This window comes from Ammospiza caudacuta, chromosome 12 (assembly GCF_027887145.1).
Source record: "Ammospiza caudacuta isolate bAmmCau1 chromosome 12, bAmmCau1.pri, whole genome shotgun sequence".
Classification (NCBI taxonomy): Eukaryota; Metazoa; Chordata; class Aves; order Passeriformes; family Passerellidae; genus Ammospiza; species Ammospiza caudacuta.
In genome coordinates, this window is record NC_080604.1 from 16,305,912 (window position 1) to 16,329,509 (window position 23,598).

At 42.5% G+C, this 23,598-nt stretch overlaps 1 protein-coding gene across 1 annotated transcript in view; it reads right to left on the reverse strand.

Moving 5' to 3' along the window:
- Window positions 1-785: 785 nt before the first annotated feature.
- Window positions 786-23,598, reverse strand: part of MAGI1 (membrane associated guanylate kinase, WW and PDZ domain containing 1) — a 283,263-nt gene continuing 260,450 nt past the window's right edge. The window contains exons 16-24 of the mRNA XM_058813185.1: window positions 21,537-21,628; window positions 20,433-20,625; window positions 15,406-15,699; window positions 12,059-12,262; window positions 8,350-8,440; window positions 8,171-8,234; window positions 7,027-7,173; window positions 5,735-5,873; window positions 786-2,128 (exon numbers count right to left, since the gene is read on the reverse strand). Of these exons, the coding sequence (XP_058669168.1) occupies window positions 1,428-2,128; window positions 5,735-5,873; window positions 7,027-7,173; window positions 8,171-8,234; window positions 8,350-8,440; window positions 12,059-12,262; window positions 15,406-15,699; window positions 20,433-20,625; window positions 21,537-21,628 (1,925 nt within the window). The 3' untranslated portion in view covers window positions 786-1,427. The remainder of the gene's footprint in view (window positions 2,129-5,734; window positions 5,874-7,026; window positions 7,174-8,170; window positions 8,235-8,349; window positions 8,441-12,058; window positions 12,263-15,405; window positions 15,700-20,432; window positions 20,626-21,536; window positions 21,629-23,598) is intronic.

The following is a 23,598-nucleotide window of genomic DNA, read 5'->3' on the forward strand; positions in this document are numbered from 1 at the left end:
GTTTACTTTAGTGGTCCAACAGTAACGGCAAACATTTTGGCTCAGCTAGGCAGTAATCCATTAAATCTTAGACCAATGCTACAGCAGACTTACCACACAGCTTGCAAATTTAAAAATACAACTTAGAACCTTGCAGGTTTCTCTTTTTCTGCTGTTCTTAGACTCAAATTTACAGCATATAATCAGGTATGGATAGGCTTCCACAACCAGGTTGTCCCACTGATTGCCTCTTTTAGCCTGTGATTTTCTTTTGATACTTTTTTATTTCTTTTTTTTTTTTTTTTTTTTTTGTTTTCCCTCCCCAGCAAGTGCACTCCTTTTGTCTCAGTAAGGATGAACCAGCAAAACAACGAAAAACCAACCCTTCCAATACAGAGCAAGAAGAATTGAGAGCTTTTGGAATTCAGCAAAATGAAAGCCCACTGGTTTGGCCTGAGCAGAAGGAATACACCCACTCCGAGCAGGGGGACTGTGCTCCCACCGCATTGCGCCTTGTCCCAGAATCCCAATCCCTCCCCTTGCTTCCAAGCAGATACACAATGCCATGCATGCTGGGGTTGCTGTCCATATACAGCTGGGAGATGAGCAGGGCTGCTGCCTTAATGACAGATCATCGTTACATGTTGCTGAGGCTAATGAGAGCTCAACAGTCCACGTTAGCGTGTGACACGGGCATGGTGCTGACCAGTCCTTCTGCCTCTGCGCATCCTGTCCAGGGGGGCCTGAAAGTATAAACTGTTCATGGAACAAACTACAAATTACTTATTGTAAATTGTCTTGTGCTGTGTGGGTTTGGTTGCTTTTTTTTTTTTTTTAAATTATTTATTATTATTATAAATATCCTTCATTGAAACAGTAGTCTCTTCAAACAGTTCTTGTAATTTTAGGAACATTTGTCTCTTTCCTTTTTAATTCCTTCAGCAGGAGCGCTCCATTCCTACTGAGATGAACAATTTTCTTCCTCCCCCACCCCCAACCCTTAAAAAATTTTCTACATACAGTGTAGCAGTGAGTCACTAGAGAACAGTCTGGATCAAATTATTCAAACTTGGTCATAAAATCCTTTGCCTATATTATATTACTGGCTACCCCCACTTACTATATTGGGGAGGAGGGGAAAGTAGCCCAATAAAGGGATTATTTTTAAGAAATCTACAAAGAATGTAGAAACAAAATTTTATAATCCTTTAGGACCAACATTTGGCAAGTAATTAAAAAAAAAAGAATACACTGAAAAATACTTTCTTTAATATTATACATCAGGCACAACGCTTTTTTTTTTGTTTTGTTTTAAGATTTCATCTGCATAAACGGTTTGTAGGATCAGCAGGTGGCGGACGTCTCGTCGCCTGCGAAAGCCAGGTTGGTTCCACTCTCTCCTCTGCTCCCTTGGTGTGGGGAAGGCGACGGGGACCCCGGGGAGCCCCTCAGATGCTGAGGTCGGTGCTGCACTCCTTGTAGGGCCGCCTGCGCTGCTCGGGCGGGTGCCTGCGGCTGGGCTCGTGCTTCCAGCCGGGCTCTTCCCTCTCCCGGTGGCCAACTCGTTCCTCCCTGAGCCGTCTCTCAGGCGACCTCTCCCTCCGCCGGTCGGACGACTTGGCCCTTCGGTCGAGGGAGTTCTCTCTTCTCCGCTCAGGGGACCTCCTGGGCTCCGTGAGTCTCTCCAGCGACCGCCGCCGCCGGCCGGGCGACCGCTCTCTGCGCCTCTCAGGAGAGAGCTCTCTCCTCCTCTCAAGTCGCTCCCGCCTCTCCAAAGTGTTGTCAGCGCTCCTTGTCCCTTCCCTGCGCTTCTCAGGAGACCTCCTCTTCTGCCCGTTCACCACCGCCCTCTCTGGCTGCCTTTCGTGCCTCCTCTCTGGCGACCTCTCCGTCTTCCTGCCTGGCACGTGGTCGTTGGTTTTAGAAGTCCCATTCCAAGTGTGGTGTTCATTGGGATGTCTGCTAAACTCTCTGCTGCCTTTTAGGTCTCTAACGTAAGTCCGCTTGTCCCCATGTTGTGATGATTTGTGAAGGTCTGGTGGATAACTGGACTCCGATGATGGGTGCTGCCGTCGGTCAGATGGCGCGGGTTTCATTTCCGATACATTTTGTGAACCTGTGGCGGGACTGTTCCTGTCACTGCTGGGGTCTGAAAGAAAATAACAGCAAAGGGTTTGGTATTGATGCCTTCCGTGGTGCTGTGACACCACTTAGCACTCTTCAGACTTCATTAGTGACAAAAACAAACAACTGTTAAAGCAGTCAGCGAAGGCTAACCGAGGCTTTTGTTAATTTAACTGTGAACAACGAGAGTTACAGGTTAGTACTGGTGCTGCTCTGATCCTTAGCCATATTTTGGTCCAAGCTGATCTCATCTTTATGCTCTTCTGGGCATGGGGCACTTTACATTTCTCCCCGAGCCCAATTCATAATGTTTCAGTTATACTATATTCTTTCCAGTGGAAAAAAACCATTGTAGTTCAGGTTGTTGGCTGCTTTTTTTTAATAGCTTCCAATGAAGAGGGCCTTTAGGAAATAATTTTTGTCTTTTAAGACATTATAAAGAACTGCCTTCCAGATGTGGGAGGCCTCGGTTCAAATAGCAGAAAATGTACAGAAAATAGAATTGACTATTAATAACATTTTGAAGGTGTGAGAATTAGACTGTAATCATGCCATTTCCATTTCATTTAAGGCATAGCTTAATCTCACTTAGTTGTACCATGTTATGTAAAGTCCTAGGGTAGATTTTGGTTTTGCCACAATGATTCAAACAACGATGACAGTAGTTATGATTTTTTCATATCAAAGCAATGGAAAGATATTGTAATATGTAGGATGGCTTTGATTCAAATCTAATCTCCAGTTCATTATTTTTCATGTCCTATTTGAGGTAAAATACAGCTGAGCTGCCTCTGCAAGACAAACTGCAAAGCAGAAGAAGAACATTCAAACTAAACCCCAGCCCTTGCTGCAGCTAAGCTACAATTACTCCTGTCATTTGTAACAGATGTTTATGAATGATTCATTAAAAACATGAAAAACATTAAAGTAGCTGTGCTGCCTTAATGCAAGTGCTGTTTTTATTTGCTTATTGTTTTCTTTCTTAAAGTAACTCCTTTGTGGCAGCTTGGCTGACATTAGCCACTTCCTTACACTTGCACCCCAACACCCACCTTGTGGTGGAGTGCCCTGATGGCAATGACTGAAAACTCTCACAAACACTTGTGAGGACAGATTTTTTTCTTTTCCCCCTCTTTTTCTCCTTTTTGCCTTCCCTCCCACCAAGCCAAACACTCTACATTCCTCCTGCCACCATGCCAAGTGTCTCCAATTTGGTGGCACTTCCAGTCCTGAGCTTGGGAGGGCCGGTGTGTGCATGGGCTGTGATTTTTGTGAATTCCAAGTGAAACCCATGTTGCAACTCACACGTGGGCAGTTTTGCTCTATGAGCACTTTGAGGCCATGCTGCTTTCCTGTGGCTGTAAGCACGTGGCTTGTGGCAACCTGCCTCTCACACAAGGTACAAGCGAGGTTCAAACATGTCCTGTGGTGTGTGTACTTACAATTTGGGGGACGCAGGGTGTTCGGGATGAATTGCTGTACATATAGAATATAGCGAAGCAGAAAAGCAATGTGAGGGAATTAGGCCACAGCACAAAAACACCTAATATTGATTTTAGCTACAAACCGTAGTTTGATTATGGCCCATAAGGTAGAAGCAAGACTCCCCGAGCTTGTCATTTCTCATACATGCAGCGATATTAGGAGGTATCATCGCTGAGGAAGGAAGAGCCCAGCACCAAGAAAGGTAAGAGAAAGAGAAAGAGAAAAGTAGAAAATTTAGATTCCCTATAATAAAGATGAAAGAAAGAAAAATCTTCATATTTTATCTTAGAATAAAGAAAGTTTATTTTTCCAGTCAGATTGTCTAGGCTTCACCCAAATATAAGGCTGCAAAGACAGCAGTTGTTATTATTGTGACATAAAGAGACATCTAAGAGGTGATTCAATAACCCAGACAACGAGAGCATCCATTCTAAAAGACAGCTGGAACAGCGACACAGAATGTCATAGAAAAAACAGTAACAATCAAACAACAACGAAAAATAAAGTCCACCAGAGACCACAACATTAAAAATAAGTACAAAACTCATTACAAAAATATACAGCCTCATAGAGAAGCACGTTCCAATCAAGTCAGAAAAATATTGGAACTTAACATTATTAGAGGAACCATTTGCGACTGCAGCGAACAGAACGAAGAGAGAAAGGAGTCCCAAATGTTACAAGGATATTCTTTACAGTAGTGCAACCCCTGTATATTAAATCCTTGCTTGGAGAACGAACGTTTAGTGGTTAGCATTAGCCAAAAGAAAATTGGTGATGGATTTCCATCCTCAGTGCAACAGACATATGCTTTGAGAAGTGAAGCACTTAATTTACAGGGTATTTATGCAGTCTAGCATATGATACAGTACTGTACATCCAAAGGAGTATAGGAAAAGACAAAAGTAGAAAGAACATTACAGAATTTCAGTGCCATCATTGAACCTTCTGGTGTGCTATTTATATTACAGAAGTGTAAACCCACAGCTTCCCTTCCATATCGTTAAACACTTCAATTGTTTGTTGGTTATACTCTGAATTGGTCACTTTAAGTTAAATAATGAGCAGACTGAGCAGAAACTCTCAAACATAGTACAGTAAATGAAAATAAAGTCTGGTTCATAAATTGTGCAGAAGGGTTTTGTTTCTGGTGTTAGGGCATGGAGAGAATGATAAACACAGAACTCACTGACACAGAAATAACCCAAATACGGGGAGGAAAGTATAAAGGACATCCCTTCAATCATCAGTTTCTATAGAAACCTCAAAGACCTTTGGTTGGGAGTAGCCCTCCATCGAGGGCACAATATTTGACAATTATCTCAAATAAATAAGACATAATTATAATATTAAATAGTGTGCTAAGTTAAGCCACCCAGCAATCCAACCTCCAGGGGAAGAAAAGGAAATCTAATGCAATTCTTAGTAAGAAACCAGGACTGACTGTTTCCCCCAAGACAGACATGAGAGCACCTTTTCATAACCTCCTCACCTTTTCAGACCTTACAAATGAACTAGTTGAAACCAGCAGACTGTTTAAGGGGGGAGAAAAGGGCTCAGGAGGCCAAATCAATATATTTTTGCAGTAAAGCTTTTTTTTTCCCTTCTTTTTCTCAAATAACTTTATAAATATTTACATAAATATTAAGGAAAGGCAAAAATCTCATAAGCCATCTCAGCATTCATGTCTATGGATACAGACAGGAACTAAGAGAAAAACCTAACCAAAAAAGATGAATCACTGCTTCAGAATAGCAACTCGGGATCCCAGTTTTTGCATTGATTAGAAGAGGAGACCTATGTGAAACAACAATTCAGCCGCTGAGAAACAGTTTGGCACAGTTCAATAACATTCCTTTTTTGGCAGGACAAGACAATAAGGTTTGTTTTGTTTTGCTTTCCTCTCTGATCACCAAAAAATACTGCTATGATGATCTTGCCTTACACTGCGCCCCAAGTCCATGGAAGCAAGCAAAGGATGAAATGTGTAGAAAATTCAGCACAAGTGAGGCAATTATAAGTTGCAAAGGTTGGTAAGACACTGGTGAGAAAGGAAAATAAAAAAGAATTCCCGCTTCAGATCTTGAGACAAATATTCATGGAGTGATGCCAGGGAAGAAAGGAATGTTTTCATAGTTTGACCCACCATATTCTGGGACAGAGCCATCTCCACGTTTCAGAAACAGGCGGACCTTGCGGCCACCATTTTTAATCAGTTCAATGGCCCGAGCGTGCTTCATGTTCTTGGTAGTTTCTCCATTGATCTCTAAGATTTCATCACCAATCTGCCAATGCAATAGAGATTATGATTAGAAACAAGTTCCCACAAGGGTCCCTACCAGCATACCACAAGACAGTGGCCATGGCAAAGCTGGAACAACTATGCATCAGGTGAAGCTAAACCTGCCCAACTCCTTCCAGTGAGTGCCTACTGTGTAGGAGTCTGGGAGACATGAAGATGATGGAGAAAGCTTGAGGTATCAAAATATTTCACTGCTGTTCTGAAAATCACTTTGCTATTACTGTATTGCTCAACAGTAGTGTTAGAACTGGTGCTATTTTATTTATTTTGATTATTTATAAAGTCTTCAGTCAAAGTGGTTGCTTGTTTCACAGTCTGCTCCAACTGGGATGTTCAAAGAGCTTTTTCAGGTCTGTTTCTAACTAGGATATAGTTTGATATAGATATATAACTTGAATATAGATACCTACTACGAATCAGCAAAGCTGATTCTGCAAATACAATAATTTATCAGGAGAAGAAAACATGGCATGGAAGAGCTCGTCAAAGCCTTGAATTCCACAGGGCAGCACTGATTTTGCATCATATTTTCATCAGCAAAAATTTTGGACCCATAGATCTACCCCTAGCACAAGAACTTTGAAAATGCCCTTCACATGCCATATCTGGAGACAATGACATATGTGGGAAAATTAAAATGCATTCTCCAACAAAGGTCCAAGGACTACATAAAGCCTGTCCAATTATTTCTTCAGTAGGGCTTTTAAAACATATGCCCTTGTTATATAATGTTTGTCATTTAGCTGATATGTGAAGTTAACAATTAATGTTAATCAGAACTTACATTGTAATTTTTTAACCCCTGGGCCATAGACATGTTCTGTCCCCTCTCTGCCCACTAGCAGGCAAAGACTGTGGCTGTTCCATTTTCACAGCTACACGTGCCCTTGGGCATTAAACAACAGATCATGTACTAGAGTTTGGAAAGCAGTGTTGGAAGAAGGGGGTGAAATCTTCCACTGAACACACACTGCTCCAGACAGTGCACCAAGAGTGACAGATGCCATCAGCAGCAGTAAATAGAAATCACTTTCAGTTCACATTTAATTTCCCTTTTAGCTAGAACAGCAGAAGGGAGAGGCAGAGAAGTCAGCTTATCCCAAAGCAAGGTGATTTTGAGGCCAGTTTGTGCGTACCCTCATTTTGCCACATCTCTCAGCAGGCCCGTCCTCAGCGAGCCGCAGCACGTACAGGTCCATGTTGTACTCCCGGCCACCTCGCAGGCTGAAGCCAAACCCTTTGGCTCCTCTTTCTAGCTCAACAGTGTAGAAGTCTTGGTCCTGCTGGAGAGAAGACAGCAAACATCCAGTTGAACAGAAAGTCAAGTACTGCTCCACTCTCATGTTGGAATTATTCAAGCAATGCTTTGTTGGTAATAATTAAAAATGGAAAACCAGTTGAATTTTCACACGCAGACCAGGATTTGCTGCTTCCTCAGACCCCACTCTGCAATTTGGAGTTCTGGTGGTTGGTGAAGGGCTGCTGGAATGAGTGGGCTTGGCCATGTCCTGTGGTGCATTTTTGGGCATCCCTGTTACACAGCACCTCCTGTGCCCAGGGCAGGAGGGGACATTTTAAGAAGGTGGTTAAAGTTTCTACCAACGAGGAAAGGAAAGGACAACCTTCCTTCCAGTACCAGCTTAATTGCAGTGTCTGATGGCACCTGGGGTGAGCCTGTGCCATGGTGCTGGCTTTTTGTGTTGGTACCACATCATTTATTCCTTAGCAAGAAGCTCAGAAGCCTTTGCATTGTTTTTCTCAAATGCTATTATGGGGACGTTTTGAAGTCCCTAATGGAAGATGTTACTTCTGGGATGGCCAGTGGCAAGGAAAGTTAACAGTGAAATAGATAATCTTTCTAATAAGATGCCGTCTGTGCAAGCTGGAACATTCCAGCTATCACCCCTTATTAAGTTTTCCTCTTTTTTATTCTCTGAATTTATCATTTGCACACAACAATAGTTTCTGGAGAGGCCCCTCACAACAGACAATTCAATAAACAAACACAAAAATTATTACTGCCCTAAAAATGTCAGCTCCTTTTTTCTTTATTTTTACTCCCTCAAAGTCTCGATGAGAATGTGTTAGAAATGTTTCTCAGCTGAAACAACAGCAACACATATTAAGAAACTAATCAGCAAATTCCTCTTTCTTTTCGGGAGACTGAGGGAGAGCAGCTTCCCAGTAGGAATTTTCAAGGGGACTATTTAAACACAGCCCTCAAGCAGATTGGAAACAACAGTCTGTGGTAAGCAAAACAATTAGAGAGGTACTCCTTACCTGTGCTGCTTGGGGTGCTTTGAAATCAAACTGGGATTCCTGCTTTGGTTTGGTGTTGTTCCTGCTGCAATGAATGAGAGGGAGAGAGGAAAAATACAGCTCATGGGACCTGAAAGTGATGAAGAAGTAACTGAAGAGAGGGCATGTCGAGATGCCCTCCTCAAGGAAAACAATCTGACCTGGTCTCCTGTGGTATTTGCTGAGGAGTATGTGTGGTTGTGATTGTAGCAATTTTTTCTGCATTGGTCAATAAAGTAGCATTGGAGGATTCTGCAAAATAGATTTTGTTTTTATTATGAGGGAAGACCACGGGCTATTCACTGAAAGAAAAAAAGAGTTTTGCAAAAGCATTTCACAGAAAAGCAACATTACATTGTTTTTATAGAACTGGAGATGGGATCAAATTTCTTAATTCCCCAAATTAATATAATAAGTATGTATATGAAACTGTACACTCAACTGGAAAATGAAAGAAAAAATTAAATTAAGACATCTGGATTGGAACCACCCCCAGACCATTAGACACATTCATGAAGACTCACTTATAGAAGGATTGAACAAAGTTTTGTCTGTTATCTAAAGACATCAATTCCAACAAATGAAGTCTCTAAATATTGTAGGTTGGGTGGATTAATTTTGTGGTATCTAAAGCCACTGCACTGACAGGCAGCTGCTCCTTTGCAGAACAGCTCTGCATACAGGAGACCCCCTTTTTTGTCTATACCCACTGTACCCAGGACAGCCCCACAGATTGCAAGTACCTACAAAACACTGACCATGATCCACCTTTCAAGACCGAAATCTAATCTGAATACACAGCCACTAAGACAACAGTGACAAAAACTGGATGGAGACATCTGGGTCTCCAAGATAAAATTACAAGGCCTTCTACCCTGCTCTTGTTTGCCTCTCAAGCTACAGGCATCCACTAATTCATTTTACTGGCTATGGAGAAAACTGCCATTATTAAACAGAGTCCAGCTGTAATACAAAATCGCATCAATGGGAGGGTTTTTGCCTGAATTAAGATGTGGTGGATCCTGGGAGTTTAACTTCATTTCCTTCATGCATTGATATTAGTTCTGGAGATGTCTAGATAAGGGGAAGCTTTTTCCTTTCTGTAGCTATTTGCATGTCAAGGGAAATTCAGGAAAAGGGTCAGAGGAAAAGAAGAACCACTTAAACAGATGGGTGCAACAAGAGCACAGCTCCTTTGCCTGCAGTGCTGTGCCCAAGTTAACATGCCCAAACCCTTAGCATATGGAGCTGAAACATCTTCCAGACCAGAGCTGGCTTGTGTCCAGCAGCTCAGAAAGCAAGAGAGGCTCCTGGGTCTGCCTGCACCTCTCAGTGTAGGCATGACCAAACCACACCCTTGAGATGATGTGCCACTGACAGCTGGCTTGTGTCAGAGGATGTGCCTACGTGTAGTTACACTGTTGGGGTTTAAGAAATAATTCTGTTTATTTTGTAAAGATGCCTTGATGTCAAAATCTGTCTCCTACACAAGAAAGCCCCAAAACATGGTTAAGTGTCCTGTACTCATCCAGAACAAAAGCCTCTGAAGATTTCACAAATCTTGAATCTTCCACAAATATTTGGAGATCAGATGAAGATGGGCTTCAAAGAGAATGCAAGATTCCTACCCTTTAGTAGGTCACACTAATAATACCAAGCAGAGCAACAACACATCTTGGGTATGGATGTATCTTCACACCACTGTACTGCATCTATCTTTAGCCCACCCTCTCCCATGAGTCAGGAGTTGTGCATAATTTTGCCAGTGTTTTAGACACTGCTTCAGGACACATGCCAGCCACCATGCAAAACTGGAACAGAATACAGCAAAAATTATCTTTAGTGAAATTATAATTACGTGTTCTAAACCCTACACATTTCATTGATTCCTTGCCCTGCTCTGCCCTAAAACTCTCTGTCACCAATTACATGCCTAACATAAGCTTGTCCTGTTCCAGCATTCTGTATCCTTGAATCTGCTGGAAGTGTTGTAAAACATCATCCTTTCACTGCAAACACAATCCTGCAGTCATCTGTGCCAATTAACTTGTGCAAGACTTATTACAAAGCAAAAATTCTTGGTGTTTTTAATAATGTTAGAAGAGATTAGCAGTGTGAGTTTATTGTGAGTCTTGTGATGCGCCTCAGTTTCATGTTTATCTGACAACTGGCTTCTGATTTATGCTCCCCCCTCCCTGAAGCACACAGACCATTTATATTTGCCAAAAAAGCACTCAAAAAGAAACAAAAGAAAACAACAAATCAAGAAAAGCATACAAAGACATCAAAAAGAAAACAACATTGAGACAGATTTCCTGTATCTCATGGGGTTTTAGAGCAAACCCCTCAGAGATTTTGAGAGTGTTGGGTCTTACTGTCTTTTGGAAAATAAATGCAGGTAATACTATGCAAAGTTGGCACTCTGACTTGGAATTTCAAAGTGACAGTAAATAAAAGGACTCAAAGCCTGAATTGCTATGAAAGCAGAGTTGATCCTTTCCCCAAAGAACAGCTTGCCATCTCCTCCAGGAATACGTGATGTCAATCACAGGTACATCTTTCCCTAACCTAAGCAATTTACATGATATTTGGGACACATCATTGCATGAGCAAGACTGGCTCAGCATTTATGTCAGGAGGTTATATTCTTAAAAAATTCTTAAATAATTTAGAAGTTGCTTAGTTCTCAGATGATTTTGCTTTTTTAGAAAATAAGCACTTTATTTACTTAAAGATTCACCCTCCTTTTTATCAGAAACTAAAATACAGGTAATGAACAATTCCTCTCTCAGTTTATCTTCCAAAACAGGCATGCAGAGGCCAGCTCAGATGTTAGCTGGATTCACAGCCATTTTATTATTCATGAACACCCTATTTACTCCAAGCAGCAGAGGATTATATAGCATTTGACCTGGTACTCACTAGACAGTAGGAAAATAAAGCTTTTCTGCAAAACAGATCATCCTAAACAGAAATAATTTATAACCAGATCATTTCTCATCCTGGTCTGTGGGGAGCAATGCGGAAAGGTTTCTGCCCAAAGACCTCTCACTTTGAACCCATCCATGGCAGAGAAGCACAATAAACAAAGAAAATACTCAGAATTTAGAACCACAGCAATTTTAGTTCTGCTGCAGATACTTTAACAGGTTTCTGATCAGTTCCTATTTGGGGATTAATTTAATGGAACTGACACATAACACAGATCCTTATTTTTATTAACTACTTCAGTGACCTTAAATCAGCACCAAGTGTCAACTTAATAGGGGAATCTGCACATTCCCTCTCATCTGAAACAGTGAGATTCTGTCTAGGGTAACTCTTAAAATGGAACTTCAGAACCATCCCCATTTAAGTAGTCATTTAAAAATGTACTGAGCTTGCTCCCAAAGCAACTTAACCAGAATAAAAGCAAATCTGCTTTTGAAACAGCTTAAAACATGCCAAAGTGTTTATCTCTTTCTGTGATCTCCTTACTCTACAGCCTGCTTGTGTCTATACAAAGCTTCAGGAATCACACATCCTAACAAGTGATTCCCAAATATTCTAAAGCTGCATTATTAAACTAAGAATCAAACCAAAGTGTATCGAGAGATCCATCAAATTTATGGAAGATCATTTTAGGCAGATGCATGGAATGGAAATTTTTTTTTTATTTAATATTGAATTAGCACCTCCCTGTTAGAAACCAACCACTTCTACAAAAAGAAACAAAAAATAAATCTACGGGAGACTCACAACCTCCCTCACCACTAACTCCCACAGCGGGAGCGGAAACCGACCCCTCCACGGCTCTGCAGTGACAGAAAAATCCCGGGGAACAGCACCAAGGAGAAGGCGAGGCAAGAGAGCAGGGAACAGATACGTTACCATCTCCTGGAATGATGCGCAGGGTGACGGTGTTTCCCGCTTCCTTAATGAGGTTGACGATGTCTGAGTGCGACTTGTTGGTGATGGAGCACCCATTGACGGCCAAGATCCGGTCGCCGACTTTCAGCTTCCCGCAGCGGTCGGCGGGGCTCCCTTCAATTATCCGACCTATTTTGTGAGGCATGGCCACACATGCATTTCCCGCTTTTGTATCGGTTTGGGGGTTGTTTTTTTTGTATTGTTTTGGTTTGGTTTTGGTTTTTTTTATTGTTTACGTATGTGGGAATATGGTGAAGGGGAAAAGGAAAAAAAGGGTTGAAAAGGGAAAGAGAAGGTTAAGGGTTAATTAATTAATGCATCAAGCAAAAGTTATTATAGGATAGCTTTGCTGCCAGTGTTCAAAACATTGGCAATCAACTAGTTGAGTGCACAACACTTTACTTCTTCCACAAAAAGGTGTTTTGTTAATCCCTCAAAACTCCCCCCAAGTGGATTTCTGTTAATAAATGGTGCAATTTTTATTGACTACAACCGCACTTAGCAGCTCCATCATAACCCAAATCTGATTTTGTTTTTGAAGAAAAAAATTGAACCTGTTTGTAGAAAACTCAACTTTCCTCCTCCGAGGTTACATCAGTGTCAGCCTCTCCAGTCCTTCTCTAAGCCAACTGCTGTTCAAGCTTCTGCCAATGTTTTGTTCTTTCTCAATTTAGAAAGATAAAATCATTCTAGGCCTAGGAGGGAGTGTGGCTCCCTATCTACCACACAGACCCACTCTACCAGCGCTGCATGGGGAAGCAACATGAAACACTTTTCTTCCATTGTGAATAAAGGTACTACCAGGGAAGGCACAGGACCACTACAGATGGGCCAAGACTGACAAAGGTAACCTGTTTGGTGCTGGCACCCACCTCAGCCTCTACTAACCCTTCCTCTTTTATGATCTTAGATGCACCAGGTGGGAACAAAGAAGGAAGAAGGTTCTCCTCATTAAAATACCTCTAAAACCACACACAAAACCATTGAGATGTCTGACACACAGAGCGAGAGCACTTTAGGATGAATGTGTTCTGGAGACAAAATTCTCCTCCTGTTCCATGCAGTTGTTCTGTTTCTAAAACACTCGGTTGTCCATAACATGCAGAATTGGGACACAGGGGATATACAACATCACTCAGATAAATCCAGTGAGGTTTTTTACAGCTCCTTTGTGTGGGCAAGAGGCCTTGGGGCACACAGCACTGGTCATCTCACACTTTGCATCCACAATACATTCACCCTCAAGATGCACTTTCCCACCTCTGCTGTAGTCTTTATTTGATTAGTAGTTTTAGAGATACACACACATGACAACACTAGAAAGACCATAAAGAAGAAAAGGCTAAGACAAGGATATGTGAGGTTGGAAAGATGCAATGAAAACTGGCAGAAAGTGTTAATATTAGTTATATTAGTTACAAACATGAGGGAGATTTCTTTATTTATTTTGTCTTTAATTTTACCAGGATGTTAGAAAGTTTTTCTTTCTGGTAATACAAAGCCCCATCCAGTTTGCAGTTTATCGTTTTGAGGATGTGAGTCTCTACTCTATCCAACCCACTAAACACAGATGAAAGAGCCCACACCAAAGTGACCAAGGTGGGTTTTAGAACCAGTTTGGCCCATCTCTAAATACTACCCATGAAAGAAAAAAACTACAAAGCAGGTCCAGAGCAAGCACCAGACAGCAGAGGGAACACATCTCATGCGGAGTGTTAGGAAAAAACTGAATATACTTGAAAAAATTAAAGGAAAAACAGTCACAGATCAACAGATCTCCTTGGGAGCCCCTGCACAGAAAACTTCCAGTTAGCAAGAATTTTGGGCTAAAGCAAACACAACTTTTAACAACCTCAGGTCAGGGTTTCTCTGCAGAAAAGAATTACAGCATAATCTTCATACAGTAAAAGTTATTTAGACAAGTTTGCAAATCTGTTCAGAAGATAAAAGCACGCTCTCTGTTCTAGACTGTGTTCAGTTTGATCTTTTTTTACATTACACCATTGTCTCCTGGCACCAAAACACCTATCTTGGAAGAGCAGTTTCCAGCAGCAAGGACAGGGTGAGAGAGCCTAGAATCTGAGAACTGACAGAACTCAGTGCACTAGTTTTGTACTACAGAATTCCCCCTTGAAATCTCTGCTGCCAGACTTCCCAGAACAGAGCCAGAAACGGCCTGTTCTATCAATATCAGCAAAGGTGGTGGTGCTCCCTTGATGTATTACTAAGGGTGTCACTGATGGGTAATGGCAAGAAATATCAGAAATAAAGCCTAGGAGAGTGAGGAAAGGCCACTTCTTTCACCTGCATGCCCCCGGAGCACTCAAGCTGCACAGGGAGCCTGCAATGCATTTTCTCTGCAAACCACAGTGCTGCTGTGGGAGGCACTGTGAAGATGGACAGTGCTGTCCTTCCTTTCCCTCCACCCCTATCATGTGCCACAGACTAAGGGAATACTTTCCTTTACAAAGTACAAGTGGATGCCGCCTCTGGCCTCCTTTTGGAGGAGATGGAAAGGGAAGAAAATAGCATCTCTGACTGGTTTCCTCCTTGCAATGACACTTCTGCTTGAGAATAGGCTGTTCTGGGCATATTTGCAAAACCAGCTCATGTACATCTCCTCTGCAGCAGCCCTTGGAAATGGATATCTGCCTAGCAGAAAGACTGTCTTGAGACAGAAACCATGGCCACCTTTATTAGGTTAGGATATTACGTGTGACATAGCTTAAACTTAATTCCTTCCTACTCTGAAGAAATGCATTTGGGAAGAGGTCAAATGGGTAAAAGAAACATCCTGTTCTTTTAACAGTATTCCCCATTTTATGTCTCACCAGGAAGCAGTATTAATTAAAACTTTCCAGCTACCACCATGCTCACAACATAATGATGATCAGAATAACCCTGATTGCCAAAGAGAAGTTAATCAGTTTAAGCATTACTGCTTTTAAATCAACTGGCTTGATTCCACCGTCACGAGACATATTTCATTCCACCTGCTATATTTCTGCACTGGCAAACAGCATCACTGGGAGAGCAAAACCCAGAGAGGCTCTCCTGGAAAGTGAGCATCAGGAATTGCATCGGTGACATTTTAGCTCTTCAAGTTGGGATGTCATTTCACTTTTCTCAACTCAGTGCCGAACAACACCCAGGAGGCAACACCTACGGAGTCTTTACCTCTGATTTTGCTATAACTACATAAATTGGGGGACAATCATGACTTTTAACCAAACAGATCCCCACCCACCTCCTCAGGCTGCAAGCTTTGCCTCTCACTGGAGGTGCAACCAAAAACCCACGGGACTCACCGAACGTCGTCCCCGCCTCGGGCCTGCTGACGGAGGAGACGATGACGAAGCCGAAGCCCTCGTTCTCTCCGCGGCGGATCTCCACGTCGTAGGGCTGAACCACGGCGCTGACCACGCCGCTGCCGCCGCCACCGCCGCTGCCGATGCCGCTGGTGCTGCCGCTGCCCGAGCTGACCGTGTTGAGCGAGTTCTGGCTGCCCTGCGGCGTCCGCTTCTCCTCCGTCAGCGAGGCCGGCTGGTTGCTGCTGTGGTGGGAGGAGGCCGGGGATGGGACTTCATTCTCTGCCTTGGGAACTGGGGAGGGGAGAAGAAAGAGTGTTGGAGCAGGCTGCACCAGTGTAGGAGTGATGGGGGTAGGACGGGCAGGACAGATGGAGATGAGAGATCTCTGAAGGCAGGGCTTGGAACTTGGGGTTTATTGCAAAGGGCCTGGGTGCAGGGCCCTGCTGGGATTTCGGGTTTATTGCACAGGGCCTGGGTGCAGGGCCCTGCTGGGATTGGGGTTTATTGCAACGGGCCTGGGTGCAGGGCCCTGCTGGGATTGGGGTTTATTGCACAGGGCCTGGGTGCAGGGCCCTGATGGGATTTGGGGTTTATTGCAAAGGGCCTGGGTGCAGGGCCCTGCTGGGATTTCGGGTTTATTGCACAGGGCCTGGGTGCAGGGCCCTGCTGGGATTGGGGTTTATTGCAACGGGCCTGGGTGCAGGGCCCTGCTGGGATTGGGGTTTATTGCACAGGGCCTGGGTGCAGGGCCCTGCTGGGATTTGGGGTTTATTGCAAAGGGCCTGGGTGCAGGGCCCTGCTGGGATTTGGGGTTTATTGCACAGGGCCTGGGTGCAGGGCCCTGCTGGGAGCTGCCAGCCACAGCTCAGAGCAGGCCCGAGAGAAGTAAAGAGAGTGGTAAAGAGAAAGACAGAGAGAGAGGATAAGAAGATAAGAGAGCGAGGTTCCTGTTACAATTCAATAAATTTTCTTCTGTGTTGAATATTCTAATTCTCACTAACCAATCTAATACAAGATACAAATCTTACAGCATTTATATACAGCCTATAAGAATCATTACATTGCCCTAGTGTGTTACATTTTAAACTCTAAAAACTCCTCTTTGGACTCTTTCTGCTAAGTTAGTAGGGTCTGCTCTGAGCCTTGCACCTTTCTGCAAGCAGAGAGTATTGTTTCATCAAAAGGGGATTACTTTCAGCTGGCCACACCACTGTTTTCTCATCATTCAGTAACTGAGGTATCTCAAAGCTTGCTTTCATTTCAATCTTGCTTATAGTTTCTATTTTCTCAAAATCTTTTGCCAGGCAATCATACTTATAGGGCTTTCCTGTTTCATCTTCCCCAACACAGCATTTAGTGTTGAGAGGAATATTGAATTTGTCTTTACAAACAAGCTGTGGGTCTGCTGGTAGATAAAACTAGCACTGGAAGATAAAAGAAATAATGGGAAGGGTTCCACTGATTGATGAATGGAAGATATTTGCTTTTACAAATAAACTTTATGTTTGCTGATAAATGAAATTAGACATTGAAAGATGAAAGAAACAATGGGGAAGAAAAACCCCTAAATTCCATAAGAATTAAAAATTAAAAGGGAAGGTTATACATTAAAGGGGAATCTTTGGTATCAGGCATATTGGGAAGTCTGTACCTCTCAAGTACCTCAGCCAATGGGGAAAGAGAGAAGGGAAATGTGGCTCGGAAATTAGGATCAAAACAGAGGCTGCATCCTCCAAAAATTTGAGAGATCCCAGGGGAATGCCCCATGGCCTCTCCCTTTATTTTAATAAAGTAAAAGGACTTCTCTGTCTCCTTTTTGGACATAAACCTCTAATGTTTGTGAATTAATTTTCCTAACAGTGCTTAGAGAGAGGTGTCTACTGAGAAAAGGGTAAAAGAAAATCACCTGTTTTAGGCTACCCATCTATGGCCATGCTTTCAATGGCTCTGCTCGGTGGTGACGCTGCCCACACTGCCCACCCTCTCCTGTGTGTGCTCATTCAGCCAAAGCCATCCACTGCCAAACTGCAGCCTGGTTAGACCAGTGCAGTGCTGCGTGCTTGGATGCTCTGTGGCATTTTAAACCTGGATTGCATTGGTTCAAAGGTGCCTCCTCTTGCTATTGCATCCCCATTCAGTTATATATGTACAACCATATGTATGTCGTACATATATATGCACAACCCACAAGGAGAGGCAGTAATATCTCACAACACCACCTTCTGTGCAGTTTTAAACTGAAAGCTATCAATTAGTGCACTGATTGCCTTTGATTAATGGGATCTTTAGCAATAACAATCTCTCAACATGAGCAAACAACTTGTGAACCAAGCATTTCTGGATGGAAGAACCAGCAACTATCATCTGTACAGTCTGCTACAGACATTAAACATTGTTAATGTTAATATTAAACAAGTGTTCAACAGCAACTGAAGTTGGAAGGGGTATTAGTTTAAAATCTAATCAGCTACCACAAGGCTTGAGGAAATCTCAAAAAAATTGCTTAGTCCAGACTCTGCTCGAGTGAGGGCCAACTATACCTAATATCAGTCCTGACAGATGTTTGTCTAATCAGCTGTTAAATATCTCCCCAAGAAATCTATTGGTTGCAATATCTGACTTAAATCTTCCCTGCTGCTACATAAGGCTATTACTCCTAGTGCTATCTAACGGGCATATGGAGAACATATTATTCCCTTCCTCTTTGCAGCAGCCTCTTATAGTCTTGGGAAGTTTAATACCTCCTCCCCCTCCTCTGCTTTAAGCTAAAGAATCCAAATTTGTTCAATATTTCCTTTCAGACCATGTTTTCTAGAGGTCTCCTTATTTTCCCTGGTCTTCTGGACTCCTTCCAGTTGGGCTCTCTCCAACTCAAATATGTCTTTCTTGAAGTGCTGGACCATATTGCACTAAGCCATCATCTGCTGGGAAATCAGGAGAGTTTCCCCCTGCCTACATCCCTGCACAGTCTTTTTCTTCACCTGAGCCAACCTCAGCATAAAGCTCGTGGCCCACAATAGCTTCCACTTCTTGTTACTCAGCCTGTTCTCCACAGACCATTTGTGCAGCTGAGAGCAGCATATTGCACTTGTCCTTGCTGAATGGCTGCCTGTGCTAATCAGGTCACTTCTCCAATTTGGTGAATCAAAATTAAGTTGAAGATCTTAAAAGCATCAGCATGAAAATGGATGGCAAACAAAATCTAAACCTGTAATTTCATGATGTAAAAAAAAAAAAAAAAAGGATTTAAAAATATCCATAGATAGAAGTCCTGTCTGCACTTATATACTCAAAAGTATGTACTAAATACATAGCATTCTTCATATTAAGATTACAGGAGCATAAAATTTCCCCTACATGAATCTCAGAACAGAGAGTACTCATTTAGGTGAACAATCTTTTTCTACGGGCATACAGATGACAGAAGGAACAAGGGACCAAAACTCAGGAACAGCCTTCTCCACAAAGTTCTGCTGAAATTTAAAAGCCTGTAAATATAAGGTGAAAGAAGGGATTCTGAATAATTTATCCTAGAGTAAGTGTCCACATTTGCAATGATTCAGAAATAGCTCGATGTGCAGTAACATGCCTCTGAATGAAATATCAAGAGAGATCTCAGGCATCTAAATCTTTCATGGTAATTTCTAGCCTGGAGGCTGTAAAACTGCATACAAAATCTACACACAAAAACAATACAAAAATTCAGCTGCCCTTCCCCTTCCTCCCAATGCTCTTCTAAACCTTCTCTTACACCAGACCTTGGTCAGGAATTAAAGACAGGCTGTCAGAGGAGAGACATAACCTAGTGTTTATGCACACTGGGAAGAAAGAAAGAAATGAGAAGTGAACATTTATTTATTATTATGCAGAAGGAACTCAGGCCTGGATAAGAATGCAGAGCTATTCCAGAGGTACTCTTCTAGTCCTACCTTCCACTGAGGACCTAATTTCCAACCTGAATGTTATTTTGATTCTCTCTAAGATCAAAGTACATCACTGCCTGTTTATCTGATGATGCCTAAACTTGAAAAGCATGTAATATCATTTTCTTTGAGTGAGTAAAAGCAAATCCCACACCTGAGTTCCTAAAGGGACTCAAAGGGACAGGCAGCACTCAAAAGTTACTATCCAGTATTAAACATATGGCTACATGTTATTTAGAAAGTTCATGCTCATGTCTTCATTTTCTCTGCTATCATGACGTTTTTCAATCACTTATTTGGGTGCCAAAATGGTACCAGTGTCACTTCTCTTTGCATCTTTGTCTATCCACCAGCTTCTTTTCTGTTCATTTAGATCCTGCACTTGTGCAGTGTGTACACAATGCCCAGTGTAACTCAGCATACAGAAAACTCTCTAGACCTGTGTAACCTGGTCTAGTGGAAGGTATCTCTACCCACAGCAGAAGGGTTGGAAATGGATGATATCTAAGGTCCCTTTCAGCCCAAAGCATTCTGTGATTCTGTGACAACAAACACCAACACCCTGGCCCACCAGAACCAACAATGTTTGCAGTTTCTCATCCTGAGGTCACTTTACTACATGTTGAAGCTTGCCCTGAGCCTGGGACAGCAGCCACCACACACCAGAGCCCTCACTCACACTGTGCCCTTGCCTCCCCCTCTCTGGACTCTTCATCATCTTTTCCCTCACTCCCAGTTTAAGGGTGACTATCAGGCTGCGCATTTATTTTGGGAAGTATACAGAAAACACAAGCAGCTGGCCACAGTGTCTGCTGCATAAGTCAAACTAAAATTTTTCATTGCAACCAAACAGTTCCCCATTTTATCAGAAACCTTATGGAGATTGGGAAAGCCAACTGAGAGAGTCTCGACTGGAAAAAAAATACTTAAAACTTATTTGATCAGGAACAAAAAAGACTAAAAACAGGCAAAAGAGGAAAAATAACAGTCCATCCCTTGAGTTTTCCCAGCACTAGAAGCTTTTTTTTCCTTAGACCATTTGCTGAACAGATGGGATCCTGGCAAGAAAAGCCACTCCTGCGGGGTGATACTGCAGCCTACCTGTGTAAACCACTTTGCGCCTGACGGTCAGGTTGACGTGGCCTTGTTTGGCTGCCTGCTGCATGAGCTGGACCACGAGCTGGTGAGATTTGCCCACCACAGGCGTCCCATCCACGCAGATCAGCTCATCGCCCGATCGCAGGCGGCCGTCGGCGTCAGCAGCACCCAGCGGTACAATGTGACCGATGTAAATCTGGGGAATTGGCACAGCAGGAGAGACAGCCATGAGAACCAGCTCAACAGACAGCTGCAAGCAAGGGGCACTCCCAGTTGGACCTGACTTAGGAGGGACATGGAATTGTTGACAAATGTCTGCTGGTCAGGGAAGTTGTTTCTGTGAAAGCGGTTCTGCGTGAATACAGCACGTTGTGAAATTGTAATAAATTGACATCTTGTTTCTTTAGGCAGTCCATTCACTCCAAGGACAGACAGCCTTGGGAAACTTCTTCAACCAGACAGTGACCAGGCAGGAAGATGGTTAATAGCACTGAGGGTCTTGTCAGGGAAGCTGAGATTGAGTTACACTTTCAGTTGCCTGCAGCGTTTACAAGCTCTGCACCACATGCTTGTTCTCCAACTCAGTCTTGGCTTATCTTCAGTGAGTTCTGTGGAGTTACTCTAACATGAGACAAATTCGTGGTCTCTCTTCTCATAAATGAGCAAAATAATTTTGGCAGGGAAAAACATGGAAAGTCATGCTGCCACTATCTAGCTGTGACCTGTGCAGCACAGGAAAGGATGACACGTCCCACAGGCACTGGATTTATGGTAAATAAATTAACTGAACTCAAGGAGAGAACTGAGCATTCTGAGAATCTGCCATTCTAAGATCAAAATACTTGCAAACATGACCAGAACATCCTGTTCTCAGTGTCCAAGGACCTATGTGTTTTTATTTGGTTTATCATTAAAGTAGAAGGAGAAGCCAAATCCATTTCAGTTATGGAGTTCTGGGGTTATTTTATAGATATATATATATATATATATACACACATATACACACCAGTAACTATTTAACAATGATACTACAGCATAGTTCTGGACAGCTGTACATTCTATTGCTGTGTTTCTGAAAGACGCCACAAACTAAAACATGATACTCACAGGTTCTCCAGGCTCATTTCCACCTAGAATTCTAAATCCAAACCCGGTTTCCTTTCTCCATAGAAAGATATCCTGCTCTTGATAATCTGGAACTGAAGAGAAAGAAGAAAAACGATCATTTTTAATCAAAATACCACACCTTTTTACCCAAATCAGGACTACTCAGATGTACATAAAAGGATGTGCCATGCAATTTTAACCTTTAAATGAGATGGGCTTGGAGACTACCTCCTTTTTACATAAAAAAAAGAGACATAACCATCAACATTTATAGTTTTAAATACTAAAGGATTATTACTTATATTAGCATTAAAATTTATGCAGTGGTTTCTACTTTCTAGGCATCTACTTGTGACTTGCCCTTTATCACTATAATATTTCCTTCTGTCAATATTACCATCATTACCCATTGCAAGAGTCTCTTCCAAACCATCAATAAATAAATGTGTACAGCAGAGAATTACTCTGCCAGAAACAATACAGCTGCCTCCTCTTACATGGGAGACAGAAGAGCCACTTGTTATGACTTCTACTATTTAATTAACTTTCCCAAGCATAGTTTGCTATCTGTCAAGCAACTCTGCTTCAAGTAACTGTGGGACAGATCCCCAGTTGGTGTAAATCAGAAAGGCTCCACTCAAAGCAATGCAGCTCTCCTGACTCTCACTTGCTTGTGTGCAGGCTCTGCAAAAGCACTGAAGAAATAAAAGCAGCTGGAAACATAAAAAAAATCCCTACCTCACCAACTCATTAGTATGGAAGACCAGCAAGGTTTTTACAATGAATATTACATACAGTGAAGCACTAACCTTGAAGCGCTGTTGAACAGCAATGTTTTATATTAACTTACTCATGCTTGCTTTCATCCCTTTTTTAAAAATGCATAACTAATTGCTAACATTATATCATATCAGAAGGCAACTTCAGGTTCATTTAATATTTATTGGATAGTATCTGTAACATTGACTAATTTTGTAATGATCCCCTCCCAAAATTTATAATTAATGATGATAAAAAGCTGTTGCTTTACCAGTCAGCTGCCTATAACTTCAGCAAAGAAACCAAAGTATATTGTTCAGGAATCCAATTTTAAAAAGTGCCTCCTCAGACACAGGATGCAGCATGTTTAATGACACATCATCTAGCTTTCTGTATCTATAAACAGGTTGTTTTCCATTGGCATCAGTGAATGTCAGATTGGGCCCGAATTGGACTTTACACTGTCTGTGCTTATTCTGCAAAAATTTGGGTCTGCTCCGGTGCTTGTCAGACTTTTGGTTACCTCTGAAGCTCTCTCTTCAATGAGTTAAAATATAACACTAATTGAACAACTGGGAATACTAAAAATTAAACGCATAGGTGAATGGTAAGCTATAGACATCTGCTTCGACATTTTCATTTAAGCTGGCTTTACAGATAATATTTTTACATTTTAATTACCTGCAATTATAAGCCAAGCTTAACACCCATGCCCTCCCTGAATGAGAGGCTGATTTTTGTCCAGACACAATTACAGAGCGCTCGGGTGATGAGCACGCCGGGTGCCTGCGTGCCTCATCTCCTCTGGCTGAAGGCAGCTCGCCACGCACAGACGTGCAGCACAACAGCACCCAGACAATGAATTAATTGCTGTTTGTCACTGCCTTCAGCAAGGGGAGCGTGACAAGCACACACAGTCAGGAGTGTCTCTCAGCCCTTCTCAGGCTGTTTTGGCACAGGCTGGCCCCAAACAATTAATAGTGTGTGTTGGATCTGTCAGAGGTAAAGTGGCTGCTGCAGAGAGCTCCGGTGTGGGCTTGCGTCCACGGCATCTCTCAGCACCTTCCCATTTGTCACCCCTCCAGTCCCACTGAGTGATGCCTTATGGCCCTGGTTTGGGTCCCAGCTACACAATTAACACTGCTGGAAGGGACAGCAGGCCAGGCTGAACCAGCCATGTCAGACCAGAGCAACAGAAAAAGACAAGTCTGCCCCCAAAGAAGCCGATTCTTTTACAGAGTGGTCCTTCCACTGGAAGGATTTCAGAGAGGTGGAACACAGATAAACAGATATACAGACAACA